Here is an 18,367-nt window from a genome sequence, read left to right as displayed (position 1 = left end):
ACAGTCTTAGGCCTTGAATATCATCTAAGACATCTGGACTTTAGACAGGAGCCAGTTAAGTAACACAACTTGGTCTTTAGTAAGATAATTACACATAAGCTATACAGATGTACTAGATTAAACCAGTTAAAATAGAAGGTCTTCAGGTCAGAAATTTAAGGACAGTGCCTATGCTGCTAGTTTGGGATACTAGGTGCCCGTTAAGGCCTTTAGTAATTGTCAAGGTGAATCTAAGCCTCTCATTATTTGAATTAAAACGAAAAATTCAGTTCCTCAGTCATGGGAGAGTTCTATTTGAAGATTAGCAAACATTTTTATCGTGTTAGAAAGTTCTAACTAGACTTTTCAGGTCTAGGAAAACAAAAGGTAGCCAGGAACATGAATATAAAGCAGTCAGAAGAATCTGTAGAGAACTGATTTAAGGTACCCAGCACACGATATGGTCAAAGTGCAGAGCCAGGAGTGACCCCTGAGCATTGCCTGGTGTGACCCAAATACTTTAAAAAATATTTATGGGGGTCTTAGGCATAGTATAGTTGGTAGGGTGTTTGCCTTTTATGTGGATGACTTCAATCCCCATAGGCCTATATGGCCCCCGGGCACCTTGGTACAGAGCCGGGATTAACCTCTGAGCATCACCTGGTAGCACTGCAGCATTGTCCTTTGGTGTTCATCAATTTTCTCAAGTGGGCACCAGTAACGTCTCTAGTGTGAGACTTTTTGTTACTGTTTTTGGCATATTGAATACGCCACGGGGTGCTTGCCAGGCTCTGCCATACGGGCAGGAGACTCTCGGTAGCTTGCCGGGCTCTCCAAGAGGGACGGAGGAATCGAACCCAGGATGGCTGCATGCAAGGCAAATGCCCTACCCGCTATGCTATCGATCTGGCCCAAGCATCACCTGGTATGACCCAGAACACACACACACAAAAGAACCTGTTCAAAAATTTTGTTTTAAATTTTATACTAATTGAAATTTCCTGGGGGGGCTTGTCTGACTTTTAAAATGTTTACCTGAGATAAACTCAACATGGCTTTCTAGATTTTCATTGTTTAGTGACTGCTTTTATTATTGCAACAGGTATTCCGAAATTCTCTGTACCCAGCAGATTATTCATCTCGCTTAGATATTGTAAGAGCAAACTCAAAGTCACCTCTTCAAAGATCGCTCTCAGCTAAATCTGGAACAGGGCAGGTGAGCTCAAAACCACAATCTACTGGAGTCTGCCCCACCCCTCTGGAACTGTTCAGACTAAGGTTTTCTCTAGCATGACTTCCTACCCTTACGTAAAATCAATTTGTGGGCTGGAGCGATAGCACAGCAGTAGGGCGTTTGCCTTGCGCTCAGCCAGCCTGGCCGAGCCGGGTTCGATTCCTCCGCCCCTCTCGGAGAGCCCGGCAAGCTACCAAGAGTATCGCGCTCACGGCAAAGCCTGGCAAGCTACCCGTGACGTATTCGATATGCCAAACACAGTAACAAGAAGTCTCAAAATGGAGATGTTCCTGGGCCCACTCGAGCGAAATCGATGACCAACGGGAGGACAGTGACGTAAAATGAAAACAAGGTTACACTGTGATACACATTACTCTCTAGAACAGAACACTTAAATGTAATGCAAAGTTTAAAAGATGAGATTATTATCTAGATTTGTTCTCTGTTATAATTTGAAGAGCCTAGAATATAAAATCCCAGTATTGGGCTGAAGTGACAGTATAGCAGGTAAGGCTCCTGCCTTGCATGTGGCTGATCCCCAGCTTCTCATATGGTCCCCCAAGTACCGCCAGGAATGCTCTCTGAACTCAGAGCCAGGTAAGCTCTGACAACTGCCAGGTGTGGCTCCAAAATCAAAAAATAAACGCACACTCCTTTTAGGATTTTAATTCTATCATGATGAGGAATTATGTCTAAAAGGGCTTTTGCTAACATTATCATAGATTTTTAATATAAATGGCGGCCATAATCCGTTTTCTCATTAAGTTAGTTCTACATAGCCAGAAAACCTGGTATCTAGAATGGGAGGAGTCACCATTTCTCTTCTGTAAAGGTTCTTAGAAAAGATCAGGCGTTATAAACCATATGACTGTCTCAAATAAAACATAAAGGAGTAAAACTTGTGCTGTAATAACTTTCTAAGAGCAAAGTTTTATAAAGAATCAGAGACAAGGGGCTGGAGTAATAGCACAGTGGGTAGGGCGTTTGCCTTGCACGCGGCTGACCCGGGTTCAATTCCCAGCATCCCATATGGTCCCCTAAGCACTGCCAGGAGTGATTCCTGAGTGAAGAGCCAGGAGTAACCCCTGTGCATCGCCGGGTGTGACCCAAAATGCAAAAAAAAAAAAAAAAAATCAGAGACAAAAGGACAGTACCTTGCCAGCTGCAAATGGTTTTAGATTTAAGATTGAATGGGGCTTGAAAGATGTCCAGGGATGAAGGTGCTTGCTTTGCATGTGGCTGACCTCAGTTTAATCCCAGATACCACAATGTGGTCTCCCCCAAACGTCCACAGGAGTGATTTCCAAGCTGGGACTAGCCCCTGAGAACTGCCATGTATGACCCCAAGTCCCCCTACCCCCAATGGGAGGGGAAAAAACTGAAAGCAAGTATTTTCAACCTTCTACTTACTTGCTCTGTAAACACTGATTCTGCGTTTACACATCTCTCCTCAACCAGATTATTTTTATCGCTCACAACAATAAGTGCTTTGTTCTTATATTCCATAAATCTAGTATTATAGAACAAGTCTTTCACCCTTTGATGCTAATGTTATCTCTAGCTGACATCTGTGTAGCAATGTAGAAATATGTTATCCCAGGATTTCTCAACCTCAGCGAGAGAGTACCAGAGCTGTTGTCCTGTGCATGGTAAAGATGAGTAAAATCCCTAGCCTCTACCCATACACAGACATGCACAACCTCTCCCAGTTGTGACCATCAGCAATATCCCCAGAACTATCAAATCTGTCTAGAGGGTTAGTCATTCTTGAAAAGGTTTGAAGAAATGATCCAAGTGGCAACAGTTGTGACTTAAAGCAAAGTAGGGAAACGAAACTCTGCATCCATTTAAACCACACTTCCCAATGTTCTCCCCATCCGGGGTCCCTTCCTGCCTTGTTTCCTTCCTGTGGCCCCCTATCCTGTAGCTAACTCCCTAATTTCACACTTTGGCCTCCTATTGTACAGGTTTTTCATATATGGCCCCCTTGGGATATCTTGGGAGCTAACAGATTATCGGTTGAGAAAAGCTGACTAATTCACACTAACTTTAAAATTTAACACTTCAGGTGCTTAGTTTTGGGTTTTCCACCATCACTTCTATGACCTGCTTTTGTAACTCACAACCTACCAATATATATATAGGTAGAGATCTGTTTGTTTGGGCAACAGCAGCAGTGCTCAGGTGCTACTCCAGCAACATTACTCCAGGTGATGCTCAGGGGTCCTCATTCATGCAGAGCATATGTTCCAACCCTGTAACTATTTCTCCAGTCCTTAAAATACTTTTGACAGTCAGACTGCCCTTATAGCCTTCCTCTAAAAGCATTTTTCCCCTTTTGCTGTGCTAATGATGGAGGATCTGGGGCTTCACACAAATGAGGCATATACTCCACCAGTGAGCTCCAACCCTAGCCCAGGATTTTGTTATTGAAGTATTAGTACCCATGGGCTGAAGAGATACTAACCAGGGGCTGGAGCGGGTAGGGTGTTTGCCTTGCACGCATCCGACCCAGGTTCAATTCCCAGCATCCCATATGGCCCCCTGAGCACTGCCAGGAGTAATTCCTGAGTGCATGAGCCAGGAGTAACCCCTGTGCACCACCAGGTGTGGCCCCCAAAATAAGCAAAAAAAAAAAAAGATACTAACGGAGCTTAAAGTGATTGCCTTGCACCCAGTCAACCCATTTTGTTTCATGACACCCCACATGGTCCCCTGAACACTACCAGGAATCCCTGCACTTAGCCAGGAGCTAATCCCTGACCTAAATACTATTAGCCAGTGGAATCAAATGGTTAATTTCAAACTTTTATTTAAAAAGAATGTGAATGAACTTTTTAAATGTTTTAATGTCAATACAATAGTTCAAAGGGAGAATTCATAATTAAGAATTATTACATATGGATATTTTTCTGAAATGTTTCTTCTTTGTGCCCTTTCCTGTAAAGGCATTTTTAATAAAAAGATAGCACGCATGAAAAATATTTTCAAGTTAGTTTTTTTTAATAGTTTTTAAATTTTTAACAGGTAACCACTTGTCGGCTAAGAAAGGATCAACAAGCAGATGATGATGAAGAGGATGAAGACCTAGATATTACAGAAGATGAAAATTAATTTTCATTTCCATTTCCATCTAAAATTATTTGGAATTTGGGATAATTGTAAAACTTGATACTGGCTTGATACAGTCAATGCCAAAATGAAATCTACTGGAAATGGAAAATCCAAGTTTTTAAAAAGTATTATACAACTGTCGTTTCAACATTGTACCTAGTGGCATATGATCTTTTTGTATCGGTCCCATTTTTTTAAACTACGTATTTCATAGTAATGTAACCCACCATACTATATACCTAGATGAGGTTGTTACAGTAGTAAGTAGACAGTACCCAAAAGATCTAACACTTCCACTTGCTTTTAGATAAACATATTTCATCACCAGAAAATGGTACTACATACTAACTGACTAAATACAAGTATTTCATAAACCTTAGACAAGTTTTCTTTTGTTCTTTGGCTTTTTATCCATTTTACTGAAACCTGGTTTTATCATTTTTTTATGTAAATTGGCTTTTCAAGAAAGCAAGAGTACTGTAATCACTTGATTAAAGGGATACTAGGATATCAGTGTTTCACAGAACAAAGTTTTAAAAAGAAAGGCATCAGTCTGATTCTGGTTTGAAAATCAAACCACTATTATACATGTATCAGCAATGTATAATTGGAAAATTGTAATTTTGTCTAAGAAAACATGGAAAATCATAAATAAAACCTCGATAAAAAAAATGTGCCAATTACCATCTAGTTAATGAACACTTATTTCCAGAAATATAAAAGAAGAGCCTTTCAGTATAGCTTGATGCTTTTGTTTCTTTGAATGGAGAATTGTACTTTTGCTATTTCATGGATCAGACATATAAAAATTATGAAATTTATATAAAATCTTTTGGGATAATCACAAAAGCAATTATAATAGAAAAATAAAGACTTTCTAAGGATCTTTATGATTATTCAGAATTCTGTTTCTAACAAAGCACCGCTTCCTGAGAATAGTTCTACGTGATAAAATTCTGTACCTTTTTTAAGACATTTTGATATTCTTATCAAATTGAAAACATTGCTTATTTCTATCTTACCGTTTGACGTAGCTGGGAGAAACAAGACTTAATACTGTTTATCTTGCCCTCTGTAGCAAATCACTTCTTTTGAACACTTAATTTCTCTTATCTTGAAAGTTAAAAGTACCTGACATAAAAAGCAGTAAGTGAAGAATTGATATAAAATGTCCTACCTACCTCAAAAAAATATTCTGTGCACAAAAGTAATGCTATCCATGACTTTCATCAATGTAAAATTAAGTTTAGAACTGATGTAGGTTGGCAGTTTTTTTCTTAGAAGTCTAAATGGCATTTTCCATGTGAGCTATTAGATAAAATTAAGGCTATTACAAAGGTACCTGCCATAATCATTTAAGATGTAGCCATGTATTAAAATAAAAAAAATACTTCTCCCTTACTGCAAAACAAAAAGCAAGCTACGAACTTGATGTTTTAACAGTCCTTCATATATTACCTCCATATTTTTTAAGATTAGTGGTACTCAACGATAGTCATAATACAGTATCTAATGTTTAATATAAAGACAGAGGTGAAGGGATCACTGCTTAATAGGTGATATGTGAACCAAGAACCATTGCTCATGGTAGTGTTCTTAGTAAGAGTATTTCTAACATGATTCTTAGCTATCTCAGATTAAGCTTACTCTCTAGATACACGTTTTTCAGCTACCTACCTTCTAGATAAAATGCTTGTGTTTAAGATAACTTAAAATACCCTTTGTTACGCTCCTAGTGCACCTCATGAAAGGAGAATAGAGACAAAACTTGGTATGAGATACTGATAAAAGCTGGGTAAAGGTGTATGAAAATTTAGTAGTTTTCTTTTTACATATCGAAACTGGTAATGTGCTACTAAATCTGTTTTCTACAAGTTGAAAATATACCGATTTGCTGCATTTGCCCATTTCCACGGTGAAAACTCTCCTACCATGGCAAATTTCAGTTGTGAAGATTCCACTGAAGGCAGAATTGGAAGAGATGTGCAATAATGGCTCCCAAAATACATTAGTTCCTATAATTAACTATTTTAAAAAGATAAAAAGTATATAGATTGTGGAGTAAAATATAGGAATTTCAGAATTCAAAATACTAAATACTATTTAACTACCACAATCCTGTTTTCTCAAGATTAGAAGTATGTCCACATTAAATGTCCACCTTTAAGCATCATATTAGCTTGATAGGTATTTGAGAAGTGTTTTTAAGTCTTCCATATGATATAGTCCACATGAAAGCAGGTCACATGAACCATCTGTATAATCCTTGAGCATTTAAAAGTAACTTCTTCCATTTTATTGATTTGGGTATTACAGAGAATGGATTTATTCTCCTGGCTATCTGTAAGCTTACTGTAAGTTTAAAGAGTCATAGTGATGTGCTTCCTTGAACCATTTACTAAGTTCATTCTTCAGCAAGCAGGAAAGTCTCAATAATTAAAAACACAAACTCTAGTTGGCTTCTCTTAGACTTCTTCCAGTAACTAAAATCAACACAAAATACGAGTACACATTAAGTACCGACAAAGGATTCTACTTCAGCAATATCCTACTATATTACTAAACCATCAAATAAATTCAAGTTTTATTATTCAGTGGGAGAAATAGGGGGATTACAAAAGTGAGGGAAATTATGTTTTATGTAAATTAGGGTGAGGCCAACCATGTGCCAAATCAGACTTCATATAATGAACAATTTATATTTCTATCAGTATCCAAGAGAAATCCTGATGTAAAAAGACTTTGAAAAATTACTTTAACAACTGGACATCCTAATTTTATCCTTTTAAATAATGTTTTTTAAGAGAACAGTGGAGGTAAGAAAATATCTTCTATTCATGAAAATACAGTTAGCATGGTCATACAAAATTTAAAAGTGCCACTGAACAAAGTAGGCAAATACATAATGAGCATGAAATGAAGTCTGTTTTGTTTGGGCTAAAACTGGTCCATGATTTACCAGCTATGCCTTCAAGTAAGTTTCTTAAATCAATCTAAATGTCACTAGCTCATCTGTGAAATTTTTTTAAAAATGCTTCCGGGGAATATTGAGATTCTACATGCAAAGCACTTATACTGCCTAACACAATAGGAGGCAATACACATTAGCCATTAATATTTATTATGGGTATAGAAACCAAATCCAATAACTGCAAAATGTCTATACTATGTGCTATATATATCCAAGAGGTCAAAATTCAAGCACAAGTCTTACTGTTGAATCTCTAAATGAATACAAAGTTTTGAAATTAAAAAATGAAAACCCAATAAAAAAATAATTTATATGACTCATCAGTAAATAGTTCCTAGAAACAAACTATGCATTTAACAAAAATTTTATGTAAACATTCTGTATTAAAGAAATACAGATTCTTTCCAGTATTAAGCCTTACTGTCCCCTGGTACCTATAATTACATTCTTTTCTTTTAACCTGTTCTCAGTTTGGTTGATGAGATGCTGAAGAAACCGTAAAACTACACAAAGCACTGTGGCTACTGTAGAATGATTGGTCCCCCTTTATCATAAATATTAATATAGCTGTTGAAAAACTTCACAAAAGCAGCTGTGATTCTTTTTTCTTTTTATAAATACAAGTTAGTTGCTCTATTCAGTTCCAATTTTTTATTTTTATAAAACTTTTCCAAAGTTATGAACATGGGAACTTTAAGAATATCCTAAGCTCTTTACATAGAAGTAAACCTCAAGTTCACAGTCTGTCCATTTTTTAACTATATCAACAGGAGTATTAACATAGTAATAGCTGAAGACAAGGAAGAGGGCAATTATTTTGCAGGCAGTTAGCAATGAAAATGCCAAACCTGAACAATCAGTCACTGACCATCTCCTTATACAGTTTTAATAAAAGATGTATGCGACAAAATAGAACTAAAGTGAACATAAAACTTATCCTCCCCAAATACAGCTCTACTATATACATATCTTGAGGTTTATCCAGGACAGCAACAAAAAAATAACAAAATTGGGGCATTACTACTCTTCCCCCACTATCAAAAAAAAATTTTTTTTAATTAGAAAAAGTGAATGGCAATTTGCAGGCAAAAGTAAACGAGTCACATTCTAGAATACATTGGTTCTAGTCACAGGTCAAAATAAAATGTTTCTTCTCGTAAGCTAATTAAAATAAACACTTCTGAAAAACAAATACATCTTTACTGCTTCAATACTGCGGGGAGGTAATTCTGAATTAGAGATTTTCTTTAGAGCAAAGTTAACTTAACCTTGCGGGAGCCAACTGGCCTATCATTTAGATCTTTAATAGCAGCCATGGCTTCACTGTAGTTTGCCATGGCAACAATGGCTTCCCCTATTGGTAACCCTTGCTCGTTATATTGTATTGAAACTGAATCGGGTATGATTCGATAGCCATGGAAAAAATCTAGAATCTCATTGACATTGGCTTTAAATGGAAGATTCATAATCTTTAGAGGAGTCACTCTACTTGAACTACAGTTTAATTTTGGATCAGGAACAAATCTCCCCTCGGGAAAACTTCCCATATTACGCTTTCCAAAGTCAAATTTGCCACCTTCCGGACGGCCAACATTTGCCACAGAACGATGACTTCGGAAACTGTCAGCAAGCCTCGAGTCGTCCTCGGGAGCTTCCCTGACATCCTCCTCAGGAAGCCTCCTGAAGTCCTCATCAGAAGGGCGTCGAAAATCTTCCTCCTGGGAGCTCCTGAAGTCCTCCTCGGGAGGATGCCTGAAGTCTTCGTCAGCAGGACCCCTGTAGTCTTCATCTGGGGGGTGCCTGAAGTTTTCCTCTCGGGAACGCCGGAAGTGTTCTTGGGGTGGCCGCCGGAAATGCTCCTGAGGCGGCCGCCGGAAATGCTCCTGGGCGGGCCTCCGAGAGTGCTCCTGGGGAGGCCGCCGGAAATGCTCCTGGGGGGGCCTCCGAAAGTGCTGCTGGGGAGGCCTCCTGAAGTGGTCTGGGGGGGGCCGCCGGAAGTGGTCCTGAGGCGGCCGCTTGAAGTCCTCCTTGGGAGAAGGCCTGAAATCTTCCTCGGGAGAACGGCGGAACTCCTCCTTGGCGTAATGCCGGAAATCCTCCTTGGGTGGGCGCCTGAAGCTCTCCTCTGGCGGCCGCCTGAAGTCCCCCTCGGCAGGCCGCCTCCAGTCCTCCTCGGAAGAGGGCCGGAAGTCTTCCTCTGGTGGCCGCCGCCAGTCGTCCTCCCAGCGACGCCCGAAGCCCTCCTCCCGGGAGTGCCTGAAGTCGTCCTCCCGCGGGTGCCTGAAGTCCTCCTCGGGAAGCCTTCGGAAGTGCTCCTCCCGCGGGTGCCTGAAGTCTTCCGCGGAGTAGCTGAAGTCCTCTGAGGAATGCCGGAAGTCTTTCGGAGGGTACCTGTCAGGCTGCCGGAAGTCCCCCTGGGGATGCTTGTAACTGTCCGGCTGCCTCGAGTCCTCTGGCTGGCGTCGGTAGTTTTCGGAAGGGCCGCCCGAGTACGTGGGCGGCTCGTCGGACTCAAACGACTGGAAATAGTCGTCTCTGTCGCGCGAGTGCGAGCGAGCGTGCACTCGCTCACTGGACACCGCCGGAAAACTGACGCCGAACTCCTGCATCTGCGCCTCGGATATCAGCCTCAGCAAGACTTCTGTCCCCAAGAACCGCCGCCGGTTCAGACGTTCGGCTTTCTTGGCCTGCTCTTCTGATGGGAATTTCACCAACGCTTCTCCCAGACCGACTCCTTTGTCGTCGTACAGCAAGTAAATCTCCTCCTCGGCCAGCGCGAAGTCGGCGAAGAACTTCTGCACCTCCACCTTTGTGACGTCGAACGGGAAGTTTCGGATGTAGATGCAGAGCTTCTGGCCAGAATAGCCTTCTGGAGCGTACTTCTGGGCGCCGTGCTCAAGCCGCTCCTTCTCGGTCGACGCGGCTCTTTTCTTCTCATAAAACTTAATCAGCTTCAGCATGTCTCTTCTAGATATCGGATCGATGTGAACTGGGCGGTGCTGTAGAGGCGTCTTGTGCAGCCCCCGCGCGGCGTTATAGTCTCTCAGAGTCTTGAACACCACAAAGGCAATCCTCGTTCTTCTTTCGTCCTTATACAGAAACTTAATCTGCTCACTGGAGAGATCGGTATCGCGAAAGAAATTTTTCAGATCTCTTTTGTTAACAGTTAGGGACAGGTTTTTCAACTGAACGTAGTACCCGTGAGGAGAGCGGGAGCGTGTTCTTCGGGGCGACTTTGAATGAGACCGTTTTCGAGAATGCCTCTCGCTGCTTCCTCTGGCCGGAGACTGTTCCTCCGTCTTCGCAGGAGCGCTACCTTCCTTCACGGCATTACCACCGAATTCAATCCACTGCTCTTCGGAGCCTTGCATCACTTCTATGAATCTTGACCCCATAAAACTTCGATGACACTTAAGCCCTCCGGAAGCATCGATACAGGAAGCAAACTTGACGATGGCATCGCCGTTATTTCGGCCATCATGATGTTTTAAGAAAATGACCCCATCTACCCACAGACCAGCGAAAAACACACGAACATCTTCTTCATTCACTAAGTAAGGCAAGCCCCGGAGAAACAAGTAAGGATTCTCAGCTTTCGATGGCCTTGTCTTTCTTGGCTTCAAGTCACCATGTCCGGTCCCGTTGGCGTGGAACCCAGCATCTCGATTCAGTGGCGAGACATACTCAGAGTTACCTGCTTCTTCCTTAAGGGCCTCAACACTGGGCAAGCCGCCGACGCCTGTTGTCCCAGATCCGGGCCGCTCTCTTCCTGCGCAATCAGTTCTTTTCATCTCAATCGTCTTTTGCATTTCTGCCTTGCTACTAAGAAAGAGCTCCACAGACGAATCCATGATAAACCCGCCAGAGCGACTGACGGCACGTCTTGCATCTTCATCTGTTGCAAAAATGATAAAAGCCTCCCCCATATCCCCTCCAATTATATGCACTCCTCCATCAGGAATAGTCAATCCCGTGAAGAAGCGACGAATATCCACAGGCGCCGCAAATAAAGGAAGCCCCCGTAAACGGATGACTACAGCCATGCTGAGCTCAAACCACAGGAATAATGACCTGCAGACAAAAAGGTACACATAATAGCAAGTCTTATTTTCGAAGCACTTTATCCCAAAGTTTAATAATGACTTCTGGTTCCTGCCTTCTTCAGCAGTCGTAAATGGAAACAAGAGAGAAGTTCACATATTTAAAACAAAAATAAAGGATCCAATTATTTTATAGGAACAAGCAAGAAGCCTTCTCCCATCTATAAACCACCTACTTTTAAGAAACGTTTCAGTATCACCTAACCTGTAAGATATGAGCATCAAAATAACAAATCTTTGTAAGTCTGCCAAGTGTTGCTTCACCACAAGACCACACTATTTTCATATGCAGAAATATATCTTCCACTGAAACAGAAGTGTTTGATGTATTAAAGAATTTGACCAACCACAGTACATTTTACAAAGTTAGAAATGTTATCTATGATCAAATTTCTGCTCAGGGTAATAAACTGACTTCCACTTGTGTGGGCATTAACTACTGGCCAGACATAAAGGACAGAAGCCTTGTGTACCTAGTCAGTTTTGTTCTGTTTTGTTAAATCAAGTCTCTGTGAAAAGCCTTAAGCTCCGGTATCTTACCTTTATTTTTTTTTTTTAATTTCTTGGAGACCTGTTAATTCTGTAAAAGCAACTCAACTGTGGAAAGAAAATGAAATATAATTAATCTTTGGATCCTGTAATTGATCTCGAACAATGCCAGATTAGGACAGTCATTTTAGGTTTACCTATTAAAAGTGAAGCAATATGAGACAACTATGGGAATAGTACAAAATTAAGTAATCAACCTTCAGCACAAATTCCGCACAGATATCTGCCCACTTACTTAAAAATAAGAATGTACTGAAAATTAATAGCTCCTTGGTTGGAGGAAACATGAGGACAAGGATAATGGAAATGTTTGACTACAGTGATGTTTACATGAGTGTATAAATGTATTAAAGATGAATTCTATGCTGAAATTCTGTGTTATTTCACTGTATGTAAACGTTACATCCACTTTTTAAAAGGCAACTGCCTTACAAAGTGACAATTTTAAAACACGAAATTCTCAAGATAACTTCTATCAATGAAAAGACCAAGCATATAGCTCTGTAGGTCCAATTTGCCTGCAATTCTATTTCCTTTCAAAACATAATGCCTACTAGTCAAATAAGGCAACCACTTAAAATGACAGTGAGTAACACAGTTTCAAGTTCAAAAACCAATTTTTTAAGCTATCGATCCAAACCCAAGTTTGCCATCTAGATACAATTTTAAATTCCACACAGCATGCTGACAATTCCAAACAAGGGACTAAACTGACTCCAATAATTAAGGCAAATACTAAGTAACTATAAAATCAAAAGTCTACTACTACTAATTCTCATCTTAAACTCCTAAAACTGTTACTAAACACCTCAAGGCAAATAGATAATGTACAAAGAACAGATGTATTAAATCAATACATAAATCCATTTCAAACAACGGTCCTATAGAAAGGAACCTAATGACAACATAAAATACATTGGTCTAGTATGGACTATTTGGGATCATTAAAACAATCCAAATGCAGATTTCTCAAAGGGAAGCACATCTAATACTGTCAGATGTTCAAATTAGCAGTATTTAATGTGGTCTTATCAAATAGGTTTTAATGGCCTGCTAATTTAGTAACTACAAATAAATTGTGATTTTAATGTACAAACAAAAGTTTTAGTCCATTACACTGAAGTAATTTTCCTCCATAAAGTGTTGTCGTGAAGATATTTTGTTTTTGACGTGTGCTAATTAGTTCTCTTTTCATGTGGTCAAAGTTTAAGCTTTTTGAACTATAAAGTAAACAAAGATAACAAGAAATCACTTGACATACGACATACTCTTCATATCATCTATAATTATTGATCATCTGAATTTAATCAGAGAGATCATATAGAAGGTGCAGTGCTTGCTTGCCTTTCGTGCAGAGGATCCTCAGCACTACAGCCTAGCCTAAACCACCACAAAGGTCAGTTAGGAACAGTTCAAGAGCACAGTTAGGAATAGTCCAAGAGAACAGTAAGGTGTGGGTCAAAAATCAAAAATAATAAAAATCAAAACATTAATGTTTTAATGTTTTGCATATTAAAACATATGCAGGATACATGCGTGGAAGAAATATGTGGGAAATTCCTATGCCTTCTGCTCAATTTAAAAAGTGTCATTTTAAAATCTCAGGGCTAGGTCAAAGGAGACATTACTGGTGCCTGCTCAAGGCAATCAACAAACAACAGGATGATCGTCATCGTAATCTGCTCAATAATGTTGTGAACAGATAACAGTTCATCTAAAAACGCCTATTACAAAAATCTGAACTCAAGAAAACGCATAGCTTCTGAAATCCATATTAAAAATTTCAAGATTCCTTTTTCAAACCGACTTAACAATCCTTTTTATTAAAAAAAAAAAAAAGCTACAAATCAGCCTAAGATACACTGCCATTTTATCACTCCTAAACTTCTTTTAAAATATGAGATTCACCCTAGTCTCAGAGTTAGGGACGTTTAAAGGAATAATTTCGTGTCAAATTTTCAAACTGACTAGTTTTAATTCAAAAACAACTCTAAGAAGCACCATAACTACAAATCTCATGAACTGAAACTCGACTGTAAATATTTCTCTTTTGTCACCATCAAAAACAACTGATGCTTAAAAACACGTTTGCCCTTGTGACAGAAAAGTACCACTTATTAACTGCTACAACAGCACTCCAAGTAGACACCCTACCTGCAGAGGCCAGCCTTCTTCAAAGGAGCTCTTTTCTAATAATTTTGTGTTATTTCCTTAAGCCAATTCCCCAGAAATCCTATTCTACATTAGTAGAACACAGAAAATAAAATACTTCCTTTTTTTTTCCTATTCCTGAAGACAACTAAACTATTGTGTGGCTGTTGAAAAGAAGTCCTATGAAAAGAATTTCTTGGAAAAGATCTCAGGGGGTTAAAGCAGTAAGTTTTGTTTCTGTTTTTAATGGGATTTTCTCCCCGGTTCAGCACAACCCCCCCACCCTGCCCACCCCGCCTCACATCTGCCCGCTCCTTCCAGCCCCGAAGCACCAATTTTTTTTTCAAGCTCATTTAAAGTTACTTGATTCCGTGGCTCATCCCACGTGATCACCAGGATCACCGAACAATATCTAACGTGCATCTTCCGATGAAGGCCGAAGAGGGAGAGAAAACGGGCGGGAGACTGAATTTAATGAGGCATAACCTCAGAGCAACTTGAGACCTGGAGGAACAAACCAGTCAACTTCCCAGGGCACGAGGAGGAAGGAAAAAAACCAACCAAACAATAATAAAGAAACAAACAAACCAAAGAAAAAAAAATAATCAGCGACTGGTTCCTCCGACCCAACTTTGGGTGGGGGAAGGGGGAAATCGGACATATTCACCTTGCAAACGCATCAAGTCGAGCCCCCTGCAGAAAACCACCCACCCCCCGGCCCCACAATTCTTTTGTTGTTTGCTGTTTGTTGTTGTTGTTGAAAGGACGCTCTGCCTTTTTTTTTTTTAATTTCCTTTCGTCGTGTGGAGAGTTAAAATTTAAAAAAAAAGATTAAATTAAAAAAAATAAAACAAAACCAAGAGGCCTGACGACACGGGACCGAAGAAGAAGAAAGAGTCCCCTGAGGGGCGGTGAGGTGGCGTCCCCGGCGCGTCGTCGTCGTCCCCCACCGCGCTCCTCGGCGGGCATCCTCCGCGGGCACCGCCGTCCCGCTCCCGGCGTCCTCGGGTGGCGCCGCGGGCCACCGTGGCGACGTGGGCTCCGACGCTGCTGTCGCCGTCGCCGTTGCTGTCGCCGCCGCCGCGGGCCTCGTCTCTGGGCTCCCTGGAGCACCGCCCGCCGCCGTGCCCGTCCGTCCGTCCGTCCGCTCGTCCGTCGGTCGGAAACGCCGTGCCAAGGGCGCACCCCGGCTCCGCCCCGCCCGCCCGCCCGCCCGCCCGCTCGCTCGAGCCCCGGCGAGCCCGGCCTGCCGCGGACTACGGCGACAGAGCTGAGGAAGCTGAGGAGGCTGAGGAGGCTGAGGAGGATGAGGAAGCTGAGGAAGCTGAGGAGGCTGAGGAGGAGGAGGAAGAGGAGGATGAGCGGGAGCAGGAAGAGGAGGATGAGGGGGAGGCCGGGAGGGGGAGGGGAATAATACCTAGGCAATCCCTGGAGATCTTCCGCGTCGGGGAGCCGCGGGGGGCGCCCGCCCGGCCCCTCCTCACAGAGGCCGCGCGCTCACGGCTGACGCCGCCCCGGCCCCCGCGGAGCCCCGGGCCGGCCTGGGCTGGGCGCGGGGCAGCCGTGTCACACGCGCCGCTGCTGCTGCCGGGCCGCTCGCACCGACACGACCGGCGGGCCCGGGGCGGCGCCAGCACAGGCGGCGCCCTCGTCCCTCACACGGCGAGTCGGGAAGAAGATGGCGCCCACGCTCCCCGCTCGGCTCCGGACAACGGCCGTCCCGCCGCTCTGCCCATGCGCGCTCCACGCGCCCGCCCGCGGCGCCCACCCCCGCCCCCCGCCCGCACCCGCCTCGGCCCCGTCTGCGCACGCGCCCCGCCGCGCGCGCCCGCGGCCCCGTGGTCTGCGCGTGCTCCGAGCCGCCCGCCGCGGGGGGAGGGGCGGGGCTGTGTGGTGGGCGGGGCCAGGGGCGGGGCGGGGCCGAGCGCGGGCCGCGGCGCTTCCGGAGGAAGCGGCCGTTGGGGTCTCGGCGCGTTTCGCCACCGAGGCGCCGCCCCGAGCGAGCGGCTGCGGCCGTTGAGGGGCTGGCGGGGGGCCCCGAGGGTCGGATGCCGAGGCGTCGCGAGGCCGGCACCCCCGCGGGGCGGCGATTTCCGCTCTCTCTGCCCGAGGGGTTTTGTGAGGAAGCGCCCCCTGGACCCTCCTTCTGGGCCGTCGTCCCTGAGGGGCCAGAACAGCCGGGCTCTGACGTGGGGAAGCCCAGAGGGCGGCGCGGGGACCTGCCCTGTGACCCCCCGCGTGTGTGTCGACACCCGGTGGAAGGTTCTGGTTTTAACCGTTTGCAACTAGCGGGAGCGCCACCGTTTATGATTCCCCTCCCTGCGCTGACCACTGGATTCCTAAGCCTAAAAGCTGCCTCTTAAAGACCTGCTTGATGGATGAGAGGAGAACGAGTTTTGAAACTCATTAGTCTGAAACTCATTAGCTAATGATAGGATGTGAGGAAGAAGAGGTGGTGGTTTACAAGTACATTAAAAAAAAAAAAAAAGAGTTGGCTCCTGGAGTGAGAGCAGCTCACTTTGTCTCTGACAAAGCAAAGTGCTCTGACTCAGTTGATTTCCTCAACTGCCAAAGGATGTTTAAGGGTATCTGCACGTGGGGCCAGAGTTGATATACAGGGGGGTAAAGTGCTGGTCCTAGGGCTGGAGTGATAGCACAGCTGAGAGGGCGTTTGCCTCGCACGGGGCTGACCCGAATTCGATTCCCAGCATCCCATAGGGTCCCCTGAGCACCACCAGGAGTAAAACTGAGTGCAGAGCCAGGAGTTAACCTCTGTGCATTGCAGGGTGTTAAAGCTTTTTGAACTACTAAAAAAAAAAAAAGTGCTAGTCCTGCTCTCGGCCAGCCCAGATTCGTTATCTGGCACCCCATTTGGTCTGAGAACCCTGTCAGGAGTGATCCCTGAACACCGCAAGGTGTAGACCCCAACCAAAAGAAAAAGTGCTGACAGAAAGTGTTGAATGAGTTAATATAGTAAAATGTCAGGGAGTATTAGGGATGTGTTTCAAATGTCAGGGTTGGGATGGGGCACCCCTAGGGTCTTCCCAAGCAGCCAAGGGGTGCTCTGAGCTTACATCTGTTCTGGGGTTTTTGTTTGTGTTCGTTTGTTTGGGGTTTGTTTCTTCAGTTTTGTGCCACACCCAAAGTGCTCTGTGCTCAGGAGTTATTCCTCAGGTGGAACTTGGGGAGCCACGAATTTCCAGGAATTGAACCTGGGTCAGCTGAGTGCAAGACAAGCACCTAATTGCTGGAGTTCTAGAGGCTTACATTTGGATCTGTGCTTGGGGTTCACTCTGGCCGTTCTTGGGAACCACATGCATTGCCAGGGATAGAACTAGGCTCTTCTTCAGCATGCAAAATCTCATGCAGATTAGAAAATAGGGTAAGATCAGAGAGATATTACAGTGGGTAAGGCACTTGCTTTTCACATGGTTTACCCAGGTTGGATCACTGGCACGGCATTATGGTCCCTCATGCTCCCCTAGAAGTCATCCTTGAGCACAGAACCAGCAATAAGCCCTAAGCACTGCTGAGTGTGGTGCAAGAACTAAAATAATAATTAATTAAGAACTTGAGAAGGCTGGCTTAAATCAGAGTACCATGGTTCTGTACCTAATTTAGCTTCTTAATGGGTTAATCACATTAGTTGCTGAATCCCTCTGTCTCACTTTCCTCACCTATTAAATGAGGATTACAATAGTGGGGTTATTTGTAGGTAAAATGAAGTGATGTAGATGAAAACAAACAGAAAAGGACAGGGATATGTACAATTGATTCTTCTGGTGTATATACATTTGTCCTCTGGTGCTCGAGGCATATTTCTTTTTGTTTGTTTTGGAGGTACACCCAGGATGTTCAGGGCTTGCTTCTGGTTCTGCACACATAAATTAATCTTGGTGGTGTTCAGGAGCCCATATGGGGTACAGGAATTGAACATGAATCAGTCAGGTGCAAGGTAAACGCTCTACTCATCCTCTGAGCTTAAGGCATATCTTACAAAACCCCATTGGAATTGATGACACACTATTTGGACACTTTGAATAAAGATACTTTATTGTGTATGATAAAAGTCACAGTCATTGGACTTTACAAAATTAACAAATGATTGACGTGTAAATAGAACTTGAACAGGGCACCCAAGATTCTGAGGTTATAGGAGTAGTAAGATGAAATCTGAAACCCTGAACTCTACCAAAGCTAAGAGTTAACAAGAGATATGGAGAAAGGGCACTGGATAGGGCTGGAGAGTAGTATAATGGATAAGACATT

General features: G+C 43.3%; 2 protein-coding genes across 2 annotated transcripts in view; one reads left to right on the top strand and one right to left on the bottom strand.

Moving 5' to 3' along the window:
• CIBAR1 (CBY1 interacting BAR domain containing 1) overlaps nt 1–4,419 on the top strand; it is a 34,455-nt gene extending 30,036 nt beyond the window's left edge. The window contains exons 8-9 of the mRNA XM_056112680.1: nt 1,082–1,195; nt 4,241–4,419. Coding sequence (XP_055968655.1) covers nt 1,082–1,195; nt 4,241–4,327 — 201 coding nt within the window. The 3' untranslated portion in view covers nt 4,328–4,419. The remainder of the gene's footprint in view (nt 1–1,081; nt 1,196–4,240) is intronic.
• Nucleotides 4,014–15,628, bottom strand: RBM12B (RNA binding motif protein 12B). Its single transcript, XM_056112677.1, has 2 exons — nt 15,516–15,628; nt 4,014–11,995 (listed from the first exon to the last, which is right to left on the bottom strand). Exon 2 carries the CDS (start codon nt 11,339–11,341, stop codon nt 8,546–8,548), a length of 2,796 nt encoding a protein of 931 aa, XP_055968652.1. The 5' UTR covers nt 11,342–11,995; nt 15,516–15,628; the 3' UTR covers nt 4,014–8,545.
• Nucleotides 15,629–18,367: the final 2,739 nt, after the last annotated feature.

This window comes from Sorex fumeus, unplaced genomic scaffold, assembly GCF_029834395.1.
Source record: "Sorex fumeus unplaced genomic scaffold, SorFum_2.1 ptg000002l, whole genome shotgun sequence".
NCBI lineage: Eukaryota > Metazoa > Chordata > Mammalia > Eulipotyphla > Soricidae > Sorex > Sorex fumeus.
This window is presented reverse-complemented; position numbering and strand designations above follow the sequence as displayed.